The 18,079-nt window shown below is 39.5% G+C and overlaps 1 protein-coding gene across 8 annotated transcripts in view; it reads right to left on the bottom strand.

The window, feature by feature from the left end:
- Positions 1–18,079, bottom strand: part of LOC127578231 (FYVE, RhoGEF and PH domain-containing protein 4-like) — a 173,898-nt gene that overhangs the window by 34,003 nt on the left and 121,816 nt on the right. For all 8 annotated transcript variants that reach the window (XM_052029982.1, XM_052029984.1, XM_052029985.1 and 5 more), the window contains 5 exons: positions 16,224–16,398; positions 12,658–13,138; positions 8,298–8,387; positions 5,499–5,647; positions 2,142–2,298 (listed from right to left, as the gene is read on the bottom strand). In XM_052029982.1, coding sequence (XP_051885942.1) covers positions 2,142–2,298; positions 5,499–5,647; positions 8,298–8,387; positions 12,658–13,138; positions 16,224–16,398 — 1,052 coding nt within the window. The remainder of the gene's footprint in view (positions 1–2,141; positions 2,299–5,498; positions 5,648–8,297; positions 8,388–12,657; positions 13,139–16,223; positions 16,399–18,079) is intronic.

Raw genomic sequence — 18,079 nt, 5'->3', positions numbered from 1 at the left:
TAAGATTTGTCAAGTGAAACATTATAACCAAAATGTGAATTACATGGCATAATTTTGGGAAAACAGAACACTACACTCATGAGCAAGTCAAGTCTGCTATCAGAATGGATTCCTTATCCTTTGATGAATTTGTCAGTTTGTATAGCACGCCAGTTCAATTTTTATGGCACTGTGTTAAGTGATCATAGCTAGATCAATCAAGGCACTTGAATTCACTTAGTGGTCAGGGGCATCAAAGGTACCGAAGTATGAAAGATCCTCCCCTAGACAAAATTCCTTGCTGTGCACAATGTTGGCAGAGATTGCATACATTGCACATCTCTAGTTACCTGCTTTCTTGTAGCATTGTAGTCCTCATGGTGGTTGCATGCCCAAGATAAGGCATTACACGATTTTGATCCAGCCACAATGAAGGACAGTAACATGCATTCAAGTTAGAAAGCTGCGTGGCTTGGAAAGGAACATTGAGATGGTGGTGTTCTCATTGACATTGTGGCTTTTGTCCAGGTAAGTGCAGAGTATTCCAGCACATTCCTGACTTCTGTCCTGCATTTCTGGAGAATTTGATGTGGCAGGAAGTTTTAATGAAGGACGGGTGATATATTTCCAAGTCAGGATGGTGCGTGACTTGGAGGGAAACCTACAGATTGAGATGTTCCTATGCACTGGTTCCCTTGTCCTTCTTGGTCGTAGAGGTGTCAGACTTGGGAGCTGCTTTCAGGGTAGCCTGGCTGAGTAAACTGCAGTACATTTTGAAGATGGTACACACTGCAGCCATGTGTGCCAATAGTGGAGGAAATGAATATTTAGGGTGGTGGATGAGATACGAATCAAATGGCTGATTTGCCCAATCAAGTGGTATTGAGCTTTTTGAGAGTTGTTGGCATTGCACTTATCTAGGCAAGTGGAGAGTAATCCATCATGCTTCTTACTTGTGCCTTTTAGATGGCAGATTTCAGGTGAGTCATTCAAATTAGGATACCCAGCCTGTGACCTGTCTTGTGGCCATGGTTTTTAAGTGGCTGGTCTAGTTAATCTTCTGGTCAATAGCGACCCGCAAGATATTGATGGTGGAGGAGTCAGCGATGGTAACGCCTTTGAATGTCAGGGGTCAATGGTTGGATTTTCTCTTGTTGGAGATGGTCATTGCCTGGCATTTCAACTGAATGTTATCCAGGTTCTGCTGCACACAGGCATGGGCTGCTTCATTTGATGAAGATATGAATAGAATTGCACACTGTGCAATCAGCAGTGAACGTTCCCACTTCTAGCCCTGTGATGGAAGGAAAGTCAGTGATGAAGCAGCTGAAGGTGATTGAGCTAGAACACTGCCTTGAGGAACTCATGCACAGATGTCCTGGGGCTGGCCTGATTGAGCTCTTAAACACCACAACTATATTCCTTTGTGTGAAGTATGACTCCAGCCAGCCACTAGAGTGTTGTCCCTTTGATGCCCATTGATTTCAGTTTTACAGGGTGCCCCAATGCCACACTTATTCAAGACGTTGCCTTGATATCCAGAATACCCAGCATCTGCTCTGCTTCCAGAGACACTGCAATCATTTACCATCTGCTCACTAAGACAGTGGCCCAGAAATTGCAGGATTGTCACAGCTCATAGTGAGCAGCATGAATTGGATTCATCACCCTTTGGATTATATTACTTTTGTCCTATAAATTGGGAATGCTTCTAATTGACTTAACATTAACAGAACAATGAAATGTCTGACCCACTGCTCTATCCTTGGCCAAGAAAGCAAAAGAACAAAAGAATGAGTTATGGGGAAGGACGCCAGCATCATTTACCCACACAAACCCCACTCCCTTGGCTTAGTTCATTTACTTCATACTTAATGCATCCAAAGCATATAAATGCAAATTTTTTTGATGATTGGTATGTACAACAAAAGAAATTTGGAAAAATAATTTTTAAAAACATTCACTTTATTCCACCAAGGTGCATGAAATTGCGTAAACTTCTCTTCGTCAGGCTCAGCTGCAAGTTCAAATGTTGCAATCACACTTTTAAAATTATTAATGTCACCGTCACTTTTAATATAAACTATGTCAAATTGTAAGAGTTTCACTTTAAGTTATTCATCACACCTTTAAGTTGGGAGTTGATTCACCCTTGTTATTACCTGAATTTCCTCAACGATAGCTTTGAACTGTGGTGATCTGCCCATCCATGTTTTCAGTAGTGCCATGGCCTTTTCAAAGTTTTTCACATACTCGCCGTACATCTTCAGAAATGGAGCTAATTTCTGCAAAATATCCCCTATCTGTGGTGTAGTATTCCTACAGGATATAAATTCAGCTATTACAAAAAAGGTTTCTTAAGAATGAGCAATGAGTGAACCCACAGTACAGTATATTGTGTTGTGTGACGGGATGCTGGTTTATGAATTGGAGTTTATGATTCCCAAAGCAGTGAATTTGTCAAGAAACCCACTGTGTAAGGAAAGCACCCGTTTGCAGAATGCCTCATAATAATTTCAAGGGTATGATCTTATTCCACTATTCCCTCCCAAATTACAAATTTATTCTCCAGCAACAAAAATAGTTTTGCAAAAATAGAGATGATTGGTGGGAAAATTACAACAGAGCTCTCATAAGCAAGATATTTCTCTGCACTGATTTTTCAAAAAGGCACTGTATAGGGAAGTTGTCAGCAGTGGTCTGGCTTGATCAGAATATGGATGTAAGAAAGTGGTTTGAAAAGATCCATGGACACTGATTAACAGAGAGAATCTAGTTAACACTAATATCTAATAATAACACTAATGTGGGCAGGCATGGTAGTGTAGCGGTTAGCGTAACGCTATTACAGTGCCAGCGACCCGGGTTCAATTCTGGCCACTGTCTGTAAGGAGTTTGTACGTTCTCCCTGTGACTGCATGGGTTTCCTCCGGGTGCTCCGGTTTCCTCCCACATTCCAACGACGTACGGATTACGAAGTTGTGGGCATGTTATGTTGGCGCCGGAAGTGTGGCGACACTTGTGGGCTGCCCCCAGAACATTCTATGCAAAGATGTATTTCATTTTGTGTTTCGATGTACATGTGGCTAATAAAGAAATCTTATCTTATCTCTCATATGAGATGAGTGATGAGTGAAGGGCTATTTCATAGAATTTACATCACACCATGTGACCCAAGTGCTCAGTGCCAGCATTTATACTCCACTGGATGCACCCTACAGCACACCTGCTTAGTCTATCCACATTTTCTTATTCCTTCATATACTTTAGCCAACTACTGTTTAAATATATCATGCTATTCACCTCAACTGTTCTATGCAGTATTATGTTTCACCCTCTTTGAACTAAATAAACAACTCTCCGCCCAAAAAAAAATCAAAAAAGGCTGAGTGAACTGTGGTCTTTATCCTTAGACGATTAGAATTCAAAAGTTAAAGATTATGCCAAAGGAAATGTAACACCTGGAGGAATACAGTCAGTGTTCAGTTCGGGCACCACACACTGGAGATGAAAAGGCAAATGTAATGTATTCTAAACCTCACCATTCAGAAAATGTTCTGTTTCTCCTTTCTTCCTTCAAAATGAGTAATCTCCCATTTCCACGTGTTATGGTCTACCTGCCACATCCACTTAACCTGTCTGTATTGTTTGATAGACTCCTTGTGGCCTCCTCAAAGGTCACTTTCCACTCTAGCTCTGAACTGTCAACAAATCTGGATACATTACATTTGTCTTTTTATCTCAGTCATCTGTATAAATCATAAGTCATTAAGGTCCTACTACACAAGGAATAGAATACACAACTGAAAATGATCTATTTATACTTGCTGCTTTCTGACCTGTAACCAATCCTTCACCAATACTAATTTCTTACCCTCAAACTCATGAGCTTTTATTTCATCTCATTTGATTGAGAGAATCATCTGTTCTCTGTATCATAATGTGCTTATCTAACCATTAAACTATGCAGCTAAAAATTACTGCCCTAAGTATAACCTTCTTACCTCTTCCTTGGCAGCCTCTTGGGATCAAGTTTTTGTAGATTTTGAGGTGAATGATGAGGTCAATGTGAAAACCATAGACTCTTCCACAAATGGGGTAGGAGATGGCTTATGGGGCAATAGTTTGTGAGGTGGTGTACTCCTTATGTCATTTACACAGGCCTTCTGTGTGCTCCCGATACAGACTTGAGGATCACTGTATCTTGAGTGTATCCTGAATGTTGAGGAATTGTTGCAAGGAAGCTTTGGGCACATCCTTGAATCATTTTTACTTACTTTCCATGTATTGGAAAATCTGTTAGTTAACAAGTACCTTTCAACAAAATTATGTCTACTGACCCTCCCTTAAGTTACTCTGTGACAGGAAGGGAAATAGATTACGGAAAAAATAAAAAAAAACAGAAAATACTGGGAAGATTCCAACAGGATCTGAGAAAGAGAAGTAAAGTTGATGTTTCAGGCCAACAGCCTTCCGTGAGAATAAGAGACAGTTTTAAGTTTCAGAGAAAGGGGAGGGGTGGAGAGAACAAGGGGAATGTCTGTGAAGGGATGGAGACCAAGAGAAGCAGAATGACAGAAAAGGTGGTCGTGCCAGCTTAGAGGGTGGTACAGACTTGTTAATTGCATTATCTGTCTGGAGGACATGTAAATCAAAGGAAATGAATACCCAAGGGGCAGGAAGAAAGAGAAACTGCAAATATCCCAAACACAGCAGTTGCCGGAAACAAAGGAAAGTGTAAAAGATATCTACCAAGTCAGGTAAGCATTAGTAGAGAGAAAAACTGATCTGCTGGGTATGTCATGCATTATTTTTTTATCTCAGTCTTTTGTACCTCAGTGTTCAGCACTATTTTCCCCCACACTCCTTTCTTTCTACTTTTACCTCCTCTAGACAGAAATCAGCTGCCCCTAACAGGCTGTCACCATCACCTTTCGTGTCACTCAGTCTCTCTTGTTCCCCATCACAGACATTTCTTTTGCTCTCTTTACCCTTCCCCTTCTCTGCAACTTAGTCCAAATTTTCCCAGTTCTGATGAAAGGGCATTGACCTGAAATATTGAATCTCTTTTTCTATCCACAGATGCTGCCTGACATGACGAGTATTTCCAGCATTTTCAGCACATGCATTTTCAACTTTAGAAGAGAAATTAATCAAGGTTCTTGCTTCTGATTAGTAGTAGAGGAGAACGGAGAGATTATTGGGATCCTCGTGATAACGTTAAACATTTTGCCCACATTACTTGGCGTCATGCAGGTATAATTTCCAGGTGCCAAAGCACTAGGTTACTGCTGGTACTTGTGGACAAAGCACACAGACTTCTGGAAGGTGACAGTATCCATCTCTCTGTGACACCTACCCTTCACAAACCCCTTGCAGGAAAACTCCATGCATTGCACACTTCTCTGCCTATCAAGAAAATAAATTACATTTGTCTTGCACACAGTAAACTATTCATTTTTTTTAATTGTTAACTTTTAACAGGAAATACAACAAAAAGAAGAATTTTTAAAACTCACCAAAGATTCATGCGCGTTTCCAGCTCTGGCAGTAGAAATTGACTGTGGAAGACATAAATGGATGAAATGTTGGAAAAGATTTTGGCCACTACCTCTGCAGGAAAGGAACCCTTGCTGTTGGCTTCCTCCAACAACTTGGCACAGAAAACCTGCAGAGCAAATTAAGTGAAGCATTAGCCTTAATTAGTTGTGCAAAAATTAATATCTATAAAATGGAAGGTTCAGGTCCACTAGTACTGTAAAGTCTACAAAATGAACTTATCAGCTTTAATGTCCAAATCCCCATTCAACCCATTGAAGAGTAAATTAAACACTCATCAGGTCAGGCGGCATCTGTGAAAAGAGTTAATATTTCAGGCTGAAGACCCTACATCAGGCCTTGGATCCAAAAGTTAACACTATCTCTCCCCAAAGATGGTTCCTGATCTGCTGAGTGTTTCCAGCTTTTCCTATTGTTATTTCAGATTTTCAGCATCTGCAATTTTATGATTTTCATTTGCAGTGACAGACCCAAGTCTGCTGATGATAAAAAAGGATGGCAGTGTAAGCTGTGAGAAGGATGCAGAAAGGCATCAGGAGAAATTGAGTGGAAAGGCAAGAATATGGAGGATGGAAAATAATATGGAAAAATATGAGGTCATTCCCTTTGGCAGATTACATAGAAAGGTGGATTGCTTTTTTTAAAATGGTGAGAGATTGAAGGTGTTGACGTTCAGAGAACCTGGGTGTTCTTGTAAACAAAAAAAAGGAAATTAATGTGCAGGTATAGCAAGTAATTTGGAAGAGAAATAGTATGCTGGCCTTTTGCATCAGATTAAAGACATCTTACTGAAATTACACAGGGCCCTGGTGAGGCTGCATCTGGAACACTGTGGATAGGTCTAATCACCCCACCCAAGTAAGGACATACTTGCAACAGAGGGAATACAACATTGGTTAACGAAGTTGGTTCCTGAATGGGGGAACTGCCCTAAGAGGAATAATTAAGCAGATTGGGCCTGTGCTCTAAAGTTTAGAAGAATGAGAAGTAATCCCATTGAAATATTCAAAATTCTTACGGGTTGGACAGAGTAGATACAAGGATGACATGGGTGGGTGTCGAAAACCAACAGCTACAGTCTCAAAGGGGTCAGCCATTCAAGACTGAGATGACAAGAAATTTCTTCACCCAGAGGGTGAGTGGTGAACCTTTCAAAGGCTGTGAAGGACAGAGGCCAAGTAGGCCAAGGCACAGATAGGCAACCCATTCTCTTTTGAATGGATTGATTCTTGCTGAACGGGATGTGTCCAACTTGCTGAGTGTATCCAGCATTTTCTGTTTTTGTTTATTTCTCTTTACATTTAGTTTCAGTGAGCTAGTCAAACAAAAGGGGGAAAGGACACTATGAACTCCTCACCCAGCATTGATAGTCAGCAAATACAAGCAAAAAGCCAAGTTGTGTCTTGTTCATTAGCTCTTCCTGCTCTCTCATTAAATGTTATGTAGCTACAGAGTTCAGAAACCACTGCAAATAAAAAGTGTTTTGTTTGACTTCTACATCTTTATGGTAACATCTAATAAAGGAGAAATATTTCCTTCCTCAACAGTTTTGATTCATTGAGAAAACTGCAAAAAACACGTTCAACTTTTTAATGCAAATTCTGTTGGAATTCTGAATTTCACCCTAAGTGTTTCATTCATAGATGAAGCAAAGGATTAATACATCTTCAATGAGTGCCAGACACTCTTTGATACAATTTAAGGTGATTCACAGGACCCATATGTCGAAGGACAAGTTAGCTCGTTTTTATCACCATATAAATCCTATATATGATAGATGTAATTCAGAGGTGGCTTCTCTGACACATGTTTTGGTCCTGTCCTCTTTTGGAAAAAATATTGGAAGGTCATTTTCAACATTTTTTCAACTGTATTGAATATTGATTTACAACCTCACCTAATCACTGCAATTTTTGGATTACCAATGATGGAATCTGGCCACCTATCTGCTGCTGCTTGTCGTGTGATTGCCTTTGTTACATTAATGGCCAAGCAATCCGTTTTGTTTAAATGGAAGGATCCAATACCCCCCACCACTTTTCAATGGTTTTCTCAGACTATATCATGTTTAAACTTAGAAAAATTAGGAGTGGCACTGTTGATTCTTCGCTTAAATTTGAGGGAGTTTGTAGTCCATTTATTCAATATTTTCATATGATATAGATCCCTTTTCAATAATCTTTGAATTTAGAGGAGCGGAGTTGATGATATAATAATGCTCTTTGTTCATCGAGAAATATCAGTCCAGTTTTTTTTTCTTTTGAAATTTTTGTTTTAGTTTGTTTCATTTTATTACTTACAATTTTTTTTCCATTTGGGTTTTTTTATATAATAAATCTTTTTCTTTCTCCTTTTGACTTTCTTTTTGTAATATATTCGTTTACCAAGAAACCGTAGGGCCTAGAATTTTTTTTTATTCTTTATGATTATATATGTTATGATTGTCCTCCCGATCTCTTTGTATTACGTGTATAATTACTGATGTTATATCTGTATTAATCTGAAAATTAATAAAAGGATTATAAAAGAAAGAAAGAAACAAAGGAAAGCCTTGAAATTATATACTTCCTACCATGATTTCAAGACATCCCAAAGTACCTTAACAAGATTGGAAATTTGTAGTAAAAACGCTAATGCAGCAGTCAGTTTGCACACAGCAGGATCCCACATTGTGATTTTGACAGAAGACTATACAAAGCAACAATTGTTAGAATTCTTGTATAAAGGAAAGGCAAACACGGAACAAATCAAACATTAACCTGGTCCAACAGATGAAGTCTGTTCACATAAGCTCTCTCTGTCAGCAAAAGCTCATTAGCAATTTTATACAGCTTTTCTTCATTTGTTTCCTACAAAGAAAAACAGTTTGCATTAATATGGAATTATTGGCCCATAATTTGCTATTAAGAATATAGGAAGGCCAGTGGAACTCTCTGTCACTTGTCTACAAACAATACCACTTCAGGTGATGGCAGACATGTGATCAAACCTCAGGAAAATGGCATATCACTGCCAGGGTCATCAATAAAATGCATTGTGGATACAAATTAAACTTGACACAGACATTAAGAAATCATCTGAAGTGATACAGAATGACAGTTTTGAAGCCATTTAATATTGTGCATATTTTTCATGTGGTCTGATCACTGTCAGGATTTGAGAGATGAGTTAAGTGTTAATTACTGCCAGTGTACCCTTGTTCCAAAAATTAATAATCAAAGCCAGTAGTCTCAGTCTTTCTGGATTAATTATTTTTTTAAAAAAGGTGAAATGTCATTTCTATTATACTTTTAATTCAATATTTTCTTCCATTTTCCTTTCTGTACCCAATGTGCAAGTGAATTCACCCATTTTCATTTGCACTTCCTTCTCATTCACAGTCCTTCAACACATTGGTTAGGAGGTACTCTTTACATGGATCTTAGGGGCCCATTTCTTTCAGTAAGTCTTTCAGTTTATGCTTCCATCAATCTACAGTGTAAAATTTTGTTAAGACTAAATGGGCAAGGGAAAAATCTAACTGACTGTTGAATTGATTCATACAAAAATTATTTTTCATATATCATTATGTATGAAAGGCAAGTCCAGCAATGATTTGATAATCAAAAAGCTTGGTAATATTCCACATACAGAGTTACTAATGAAGAAGGTCACAATTGGGAGGTATTGGTGGGTAGCCATCAACTGCCTCAGCAAGAGCACCAGAGAGGCATACAAGGATACAAGATGAAAATGGATAAAAAAAAGTTATCCATATTTTTAACTGTAATCAAAGATAGTATGCCTCACAGGAAACACATGTCACATTCAAAGTGCCAATTTCTAATGTTATTAAAAATGAGCAGAGAAAACTTCCCCTATGTGGAAATCATTTTCTCTACTTAAAGTATTGAGTATTCTGGTCTATTTATTTTGAGCAGTATACAAGAAATATCCTGTCTGAAGATCTCCAATAGATTATTGGCTAATTGTGATGCTGAGTCATGTAGATAGCCCAGTTTTAGAGCAGGAAATTCTGAATTCAGTGCATTGGAACAGGGTGCTCCTGGAGATTCATGTTCAGAGAGTTAATGAAAGTGGATATTTTGCACAACAGGTTGTGGATGGAAAAGTATTGAACAAGTTGAGAGCTTTCTGCAAGCTAACCTTTGCAAGGTCAACAAGACCACACTAATAGATGACTATAATAACATAGAAAATAGGAGCAGGATTAGGCCATCCAACCTTCGAGTTTACTCCACCATGCAAGAGGATCATGGCTGATCCTCTATCTCAATACCATATTCCTGCTCTCTCTCCATACCCAGCGATTTCTCTTGTATCTAAAGACAAAGGCTCCCTTTTGACAGTGAGCACTGAGACCATTGTATGTGATCCAGCAAGATCAGATGATAGATGACACCTGATATATTCAAGTCTGTCCCTTGGACTCACAATACTACAGAATGGCACCATTTATTGAGGAGAATGGCCTGAATTGGAGAGGGTGAAAGTTTACTGCCAGTTGCAAATGATGAAAGTATTTTTACTGCTGTGAACAGATGAAGCCACCAGAGACAACAAGGTGAATGGGTTTGATGTACATATGGGTTATGGACCATAGGATGGCAGGGAAATTATACGAGAGAGGACAAGGTATTGAGTTGGAGACAGGAAGGGTCAAATGAGTTAATTAAAGCAAAGTCCAAGGAGAAAACATGGGTGGATAACTCGGGGATAAACTCAGACAGGGTGTGAAGAATGATATATGGAAAAGCTTTTTAATAAGGGAGGGGAAATAAGGTGTTACGTTTAAAGGCTAAGGTGGTACTGGGGGAGGAAGGCAGTGACCCAAGTTTGAAATGAAGAACCACCATGACAGTGCAATGAAAATACAGGGTGGTGTAGGGGTGGGAGGGAGAGCCACCACATTAATGCTGAGCAATAGTAGGCAAATCAGCCACTGAAATAAAACGAAGCACTTTGTTGTTTTCATGGGTGATTAACAGAAAGAATTGGGATTATTTAATTATGTAAAATGAAAAAAAAAATTGCAGTATAAGAAATGTATTGGTAGGGAAACATTGTCAGCTGGTAAATCTTGAAGTGGGTAGAGAAAAGAACCCAAGCTTGTTTAGATATCCTTGCAGTATGGAAGACAATATTATGAACAACATACTGTTTGTGGTCTAACCAAGGTTTTCCACAAGTTTAACATAACAATGTTGAGTTAGCAAACGGACAGGAAATGTATATCTGTGTTTGGGAGTGTCGTTGAGCTCTGAAGCAGAACACATTTCAACCCCATCCTAACCATAACATTGTACTCCCTACACACACAGACACACACCCATCTCCATGGAGCTTAAGCCTCCTAAGGAATAATAATGAAGAGGTTACTGAATATTTTTCATTGTATTGTTGGAAATAAGTCACTTGTGGTCAAGGTCTCGGTCCGTTGTATTAAAGGGGAAGCCATGGTTTTGAAAGAAGGAAGATGTTTCAGAGGCACCTGTGCAGAATATCTCATTATCAGAACAAACACAACAGATTGTGAAGAACTGGGAGAATGGAATGGAGTCTGTAAGGAGGCAGGGGGAGAGGATGTATAGTCAAGATAGATGTGGATAGTCAAGATATAGTGAGTTTTAAGTGTGTTGCCCCTGAAACGCAGATGGGGAGACCTAGCAAGGGAAGAGATGAGTTAGAGATGGACCACGTGAATGTTTGAACGGAATGGAAATTGGCAGCAAAAGTGGTGAAATTGTCGAATTCCTTTGAATGCAGGAAGCAGCACCAATCCAATCGTTGATGTACTGGAAAAAGTTGAGAGAGTTGGCCCAAGTAGGACTGAAACAATAACTGTTCTCTATAGCTCACAAAAAGTCAAGTGTAGCCTGAGCCCATGCGAGTGTCCATGGCTAAACCTTTGATATGGCGAAAGTGAGTGGATTGGAGAAGTTGTCCAATGCGAGAACGAGAAGAGCCAGGTAAATGAATGGGTTATGAAGGGAACTATTTGGGTTTTCAAGCAACGAAGAAACAGAGGGCCCTCAGACCTTGTTGATATGGGATGGAGGTGGAAAGAGATTGTATATCCCTAGTGAAGGTGCGCCAGTTGAGACCAGGATATTGGAGACTGTTGAAATGCAAGGCAGGGAGATGGGAAAGGCACTAGGGTATATAATTTTACTGAAAATGTAATTTCCATATTTGTATTATTTGACTTTTTTTGATTATAAATGATTCTGAGTGCACTAGCACTGCTGAAGTATGTCCTTGTTTAAGGATGATAACATTCTTCATTAAGCACAGGCAATTAACACCAGCAGAGCAGCTGTTGCATTATTGCAGATCTGCCCCACCTTTACTAGGCAGGTTACGAAAGGAGTGCTATCAATAACATCACTGCTGAAACACCGAAAGAATGAATATACTGCTAATGACTTAAAAAGTTTAAACATACTCTGTGAACTTTGGAAGATGTTTGAACAGCCTGCAGTGTGTTCTGAAACTGCCCGGACAAGTGTTCCAATGTTAGCAGAATATCACATTTGTCTACATGGCACCATGCAGTGCTAGTTTATTTGTGAATGTTGAACAATGGTTCTAGTTGACCCTAAACGCTCCAATATGTTAGTAAAGGAAGAAATATCATTAGGAGCTCAACTCATGCTGGGAAAATGTTAAATGCACTGAGGTGATTTGCGCTCAGAAATGTCTGTAAACTTCTTGATCATGCAATTTCATAAAAATAATGTGAGGCCAGAGTAGGCTATTTGGCCCCTTGTGGCTGCTCTCCCATGCAATAAGCCAGTGGCTCATCTCTTTTCCGGTGGTACTTTTCTGCACTACCACCATATCCTTCAATTCCCTTAAGTTCATCTGGAAATGATTGCTAGCATGATCAATCCTGGATTAAACTGTCTTTATGTGTGACTTGCACATGAAAAAATGTTTGCTTTGGATCCTCATTCTAGACACATAATTGTTAGTCCACTGCATCTTTCCTTGACCCCTTTTCAGTTCACAACCCATAAGCTTGCTAACCTCAGAATATTTGGAGCAAATTTCTCCAGATACAATTATCCTGCAGTTTAACAGGAGAGTACAAGATTAGGTGTGTGACGGATTCCTTACCTTCTTTTCTACACTCAATTCATTTTCAGTTGTTGGTATTTCTCCATTCCAAGTTTCCTTTGCTTCCAGAACGGTCTGTGTTTGTACTTCAAATGCCTCTCTTTGTTTCCCATGTGGATTCGAGACAGCATTTAGGTCATCCGCTCTTGTGTGGCTATTTGTAGATGGCAACTGATTCAAGGCAGCAGCTTGTTCCCTGTTTGGTTGTTTATTGTTCATCATTGGGTTTACTGTACGACTGCTGGTTTCAGTGCAATCTGCTGGAAGTGATTTTACCAGTCCATTGGCTGGCTGAAGCCCTGTATCGGAAGCAAATTCTGCAGCACAATTTGCTTTCACAGTGTCTGTCCTCTGTCGCTGAAGAATAGGGTGGTCCGACAGCAGTTTCGGCTGATGAGAATTAATCAAAGGTCTTGCAGGATTTCGAGGAGAAGGTGACCCACTTTGAACGTCTTTCTTCAAATCATTAGGGCTCACTGGACTATCAAAATGTAAAGCTGTTATTAATTCCTACTCATTGGTTAAACAACACCTCATTTCTTCTATGTGCTGCTGCATTACAAAGGAAGTTAAAAAATACATAAGCTGGTTGTTTTTGCTGCTTTCTGGCTGTATGAAATGATGCAGAAATACATTCCCAAGAGGGCAAGTGCTCCATTTCTACAGAACAGAAATAAACCTACTTAAACAAGCACACCACATAACAGAACTTGCGAATGGAGGTCAGTCTGTTGTACTGTGATAAGAAGTGGCTTCATCCATATATAAATTATTTTATTACCCATGAAACGGTTTGGTGTATTAATGAAAAAGAAGCAACCCTATAGCTAAAAAATATATTTTCTTCCTTCCCCCTTCTCAGAACTAACCAGCTAAGACAGCAGCACTGTCTGTCATCAGCAAAGATCCAACTTCCAGACATTTGGAGAACTGCAGACAGTGCCACGCCTTGAACAAGTTGTCTTGAGGTTTCTGAGTTGTACTGGCTGAGCCGTGCACCCTTGCTTCCAAGAGCAATTATTCCTAAGAAAATATAGGGTCAGATCTTGCAAGCCAGGTCCCTTCTCCAGAAATCCTATCCCCTACATTTGCCTGGGTGGAATACAGACTCCATACTCTGGAGTCCGGAGACATGGTACAGGCAGCATGGTACTGGGCTGTGGTGACAAAGTGGGGAGGTACCACCTGCGAAATGCTTCTGACAGCCCTAGACAGAGGACAATGCTATGGGGAAAATCTCTGTCCCTGCTTTGACTTTTGTCAAAGCTTTCTTTGATCTTAAAGGCTACTAATATGTCTCTCACATTCAGAAAGCTTTTGGCACGCTGGCCTTCATCAGTCGGGGCATTGAGTATAGGAGTTGGGAGGTTATGGTGGAGTTCTACAAGACACTGGTGAAGCTGCATTTGGAGTATGGTGTTCAGTTTTGGCCACCCTGCCGTAGGAAAGATGTTATTGAACTAGAAAGAGTGCAGAAAAGATTTACAAGGTCGTTGCCAGGATTTGAGGGATTGAGTTATAGGGAGAGGCTGGACAGACTAAGACTTTTTTTCCCTGGAGCGTAGGAGACTGAGAGGTGATCTTATAGAGGTGTATAAAATTATGAGGGGCATAGATAAGGTGAATACACTCAAGTCTTTTTCCCAGGGTTGGGAAATCAAGAACTAGAGGGCATACGTTTAAGGTGAGAGGGGAAAGATATAATAAGAACCTATGGGCAACGTTTTTACACAGAGGGTGGTAAATATATGGAATAAGCTGCCAGAGGAAGTGGTTGAGGCAGGTACATTAACAACTTTGAAAAGACGCTTGGACAGGTACATGGGTAGGAAAGGTTTAGAAGCTTATGGGCCAAATGGGACTAGCTTGATGGGCTTCCTGGTCAGCATGGACCAGTTGGGCTGAACGGCCTGTTTGCGTGCTGTATGACTCTATGACTAATTTATTTATTATCTTTGCCAGTTCTGAGAAAGGAAGTTTGACCTGAAACATTAACTCTGTATCTCTTTCCACAGATGCTGCATGACTTGCTGAGTGCTTCCTTCCACAAAGCCATGCTGCTTTGGGCTTTGGAGAGTGTTTCATTCCCATTCTTTCTAGCATGTCTCTCTTTATCTTTCTTGCTTCATACGTAATGCCATCTCTGTTCCCTCAACATCTACAATGTGAACAGAAAACTTCATCTAATGTTCTATCTGCAGTTTTCAGAACTAATACACCTACATCTTTGCACTTTGTTTATATTCTGCATCGTTTACTAGAAAATCCACTATTCCATTTCATTTAAAAATAAACTACCCCTGAGCATATATTGAGGAAATAGAATTTACCACTTTTGCGCATTCTGCCAACTCATCAATGTCTTCTGTAACTTCCTTAGGTCTACAGAATTGTCTGCTTTGTTTTTGCTTTCGGATTTGATAACTACTCCATTTAGCTCTCCACCAAAGTATAACTGGGATAAAGAGAAAGTGACAAATACTGTGACAAAAATAGGATTTATAGATCCCTAATAAAACGTGGGTTGGTTTGCCTACAAATAAAATCTAATTGAATACTTTGGAGAATATTTGTGTCTCCTGTGCAACAGAAGTAAGGCATCTTCTTCCTGAACAGTCAATTTTGACCAACAATCCTGGCCTCTATCCTAAAGGTTCAGCCAGGTAGTCTACCCAAATCAGGAGGTAGCACCTTTTCCTGTGCAAAATCAGGTCCCTTGATACAGAAAGGATTTTGATTTCCATTTCACAACTGACGGGTTAAATGATCTCCCAGCTGGAGCCCAAAAGCTGCAAAGGTGGAATATCTATACCCTTATTTACCAGCCATTCTATCAATGCAATTTGGTACATGGAGGTACAACAAACAGCTATTTTACTAAAATTGTACCAGCAATTTGCAACCATCTTGAAAAGGATTGCCAAAGTGATGCTACCATTGTAACAAGGCTTCCTTAAGAAATTCATATTGCACTAAATTCAGAAATGGTACAAGAATAATTTAGATGTTAATTGATAATAAATTATCATTATTGTCAGCCTGTTTTCTGCAAGGTTCAGTTCTACAGTCCTGCAGTATGGAATGATGTAAAACCCACTTGAATGATACTTTTTCAAATATCATTTTAAATTAATAAGAAGTGAAGTCTAGACATAGCAAGAAGATGCTGGTAACACTCAGCAGGTCAGGTAGTATCTGTTGAAAGAAAAACTGTTAAACATTTCAGAGCCAGGACCCTTCGTCAGAACTGACTTATGCGTGGTACAATAAAACATACTGGAAGATCGTTCTGCTCCTTTTACACATGAGTGAATTAAAGATTGCTAAGTACTTGGTAAAAAATGCAGTGCCTTAACTTCAGTGGTTTTCATCAGCTGGTTGACCCATAAAGCAATGTCTTTCAAAAGATAAAAATAACTTTGCTCCAATAATTAATTCATTCATCTGGAAGTGAATGGTGAGCATGGGCTAAGAAGCCAAGGGCTAAAGCAGGTAAGAACAAGGTGAAAAGACTTGCTTCATGTAAATGGCCTTACATACGACTGCTCATCGGCATGCATCATTACCTGCTTCCTTGAAACCGGTTTATGAGATCAGACACCTTGCCAACTTTCTCTTTGCACGGGCTGGATGGTATGAAGGTGTCCATCCTCGCTTTCTCACTGTGTAATGCCTTGTTCTCTGGAGTTTGGCTTGTCTGGTGTATTGGAGAATTTTGAAGATGTGAGGGTTTTCGAGGCACTGAATGAAAACAGGCAGAATTATTAATTTTTATTTATTTATGGAATTATTGATTCAAGAGTTGCTTCAAAACATAAAGCAGAAAAAAATGGATTCAATCATTTTTTTCCACTCAAGATTTTTCAGTAGAAAACATGCCCAGTTACAACTTTACTTAGTTTCACTTATATGTTGATTCCAAATCAATTGTTTCATTAAAATTGGGAGTATTTCTACTCTCACTAGGATCTTAAACTAGGGGAAAAAGAATCAATTAATAATATCATTCCACTGTTCCACTGAATGAGTTTCTGTTAAATTTGGTAATGCTACATGACTAGTACAATACAATTAAACTGCAGAAGCAAAACCAGGAGGTAACACTGTTTTCACTCAGCATTACATCTAATTTCTAAAGATATCAGAGGAACATGAAAAAATATTTCCCCTTCTAGATTTCGCATCCCCCATGAATCTATCCTTTCACATCGCCTGCCTCCCTCTCAACACATTTTATTCAATATTTATATGCATTTCCTACAATTCTGGAAAATCTGTCTTTCGAAAAAACACCTCAGCCTTTCACATTTTCGATGCTACGCCACCCCAGCTTCAGCCTCGATGTCCAAGCCTGCTTCTTCAATGCAGCTTACTTCCCCATCGCTGCTTCAGCTTGCTTTCAACTTGACTCTCCTGTAAGTTCTGTTTTGTTTAAATTTTCAACCCGCCGGGCCAAAGTTTCAAGCTGCTTTATTTGCAAGTCATGATATACTAAGCTATGCGTCCTTTTTGAGACGTGAGCACTTAATCTGGGCTGGAATGCGAAGATAGCATGGAAGAATTGCCGTCCGAGCCGTCTTTTATCAGGATTCACCAAGCATTGGAATGAACACACATGCAACGTATGCACATAAATACACACACACTCACATGAAGCATTCACACATACACATACATGCACACAAAAGCACATGTACACATGTGCGCGTACACACACACACTTGCACTCATGTAAACAGAGTTGAGAAGTTGCAATTGCTTGAAAAACTTATCAAAATTACTCAACTGCACCAGATTTCAAAGCTCATGAAATCTGGTCTTTATATTGTCCACATGAAACTCCACATCCCAATGAAGCCTTGCAATTTTTAAACGAGCCTTAAAATTTACAAGCTCTTAAAAAAATTTGGTAGAAAAGTAAGGTATAATACTCAAGAAATGGAGCTACAGTACACTGTTTTTGTGTATCGTGGGTGTGAGCAATCTCTTGGCCTTGCCATTGGCTCCGAACTCCCCTGGCAGTGATCACAGATCTACCAAAATTTTCTATGGCAGGTGGACCTCTGGCTGCTGGAGAGCTTCTGGCTGTGAGATCCCAGGAAGCAGCAGGACCTCTGGCTTAGTCTTAGACCAGGGCAGGGGACTGGGAGTGGGTAGGTTGGGAACAGTCTTTAAGTTTAACATTTTACTTTTATAGTTCCTTTTATATTCATTCATTGGTTAGAGTCAGAAAATACAAATGATGCATTGACTAGCAGAGAATCTTGCCCACCAACTGTGTACAGTATATCAGAAAAATGCAAGTGTACTGACAATGAAATTCCTTTTACTAATTCTAGCTTGTAGAGCCAGAGTTCAGCAGTTCCTGTTGATCGTACACAATCTGAAAAAAGGCCCATAATCTGGAAATCAAAAAAAATAA

This window comes from Pristis pectinata, chromosome 15, assembly GCF_009764475.1.
Source record: "Pristis pectinata isolate sPriPec2 chromosome 15, sPriPec2.1.pri, whole genome shotgun sequence".
Classification (NCBI taxonomy): domain Eukaryota; kingdom Metazoa; phylum Chordata; class Chondrichthyes; order Rhinopristiformes; family Pristidae; genus Pristis; species Pristis pectinata.
Note: the sequence above shows the minus strand (reverse complement) of the source record. Positions and strands in the feature narration are given on the sequence as shown.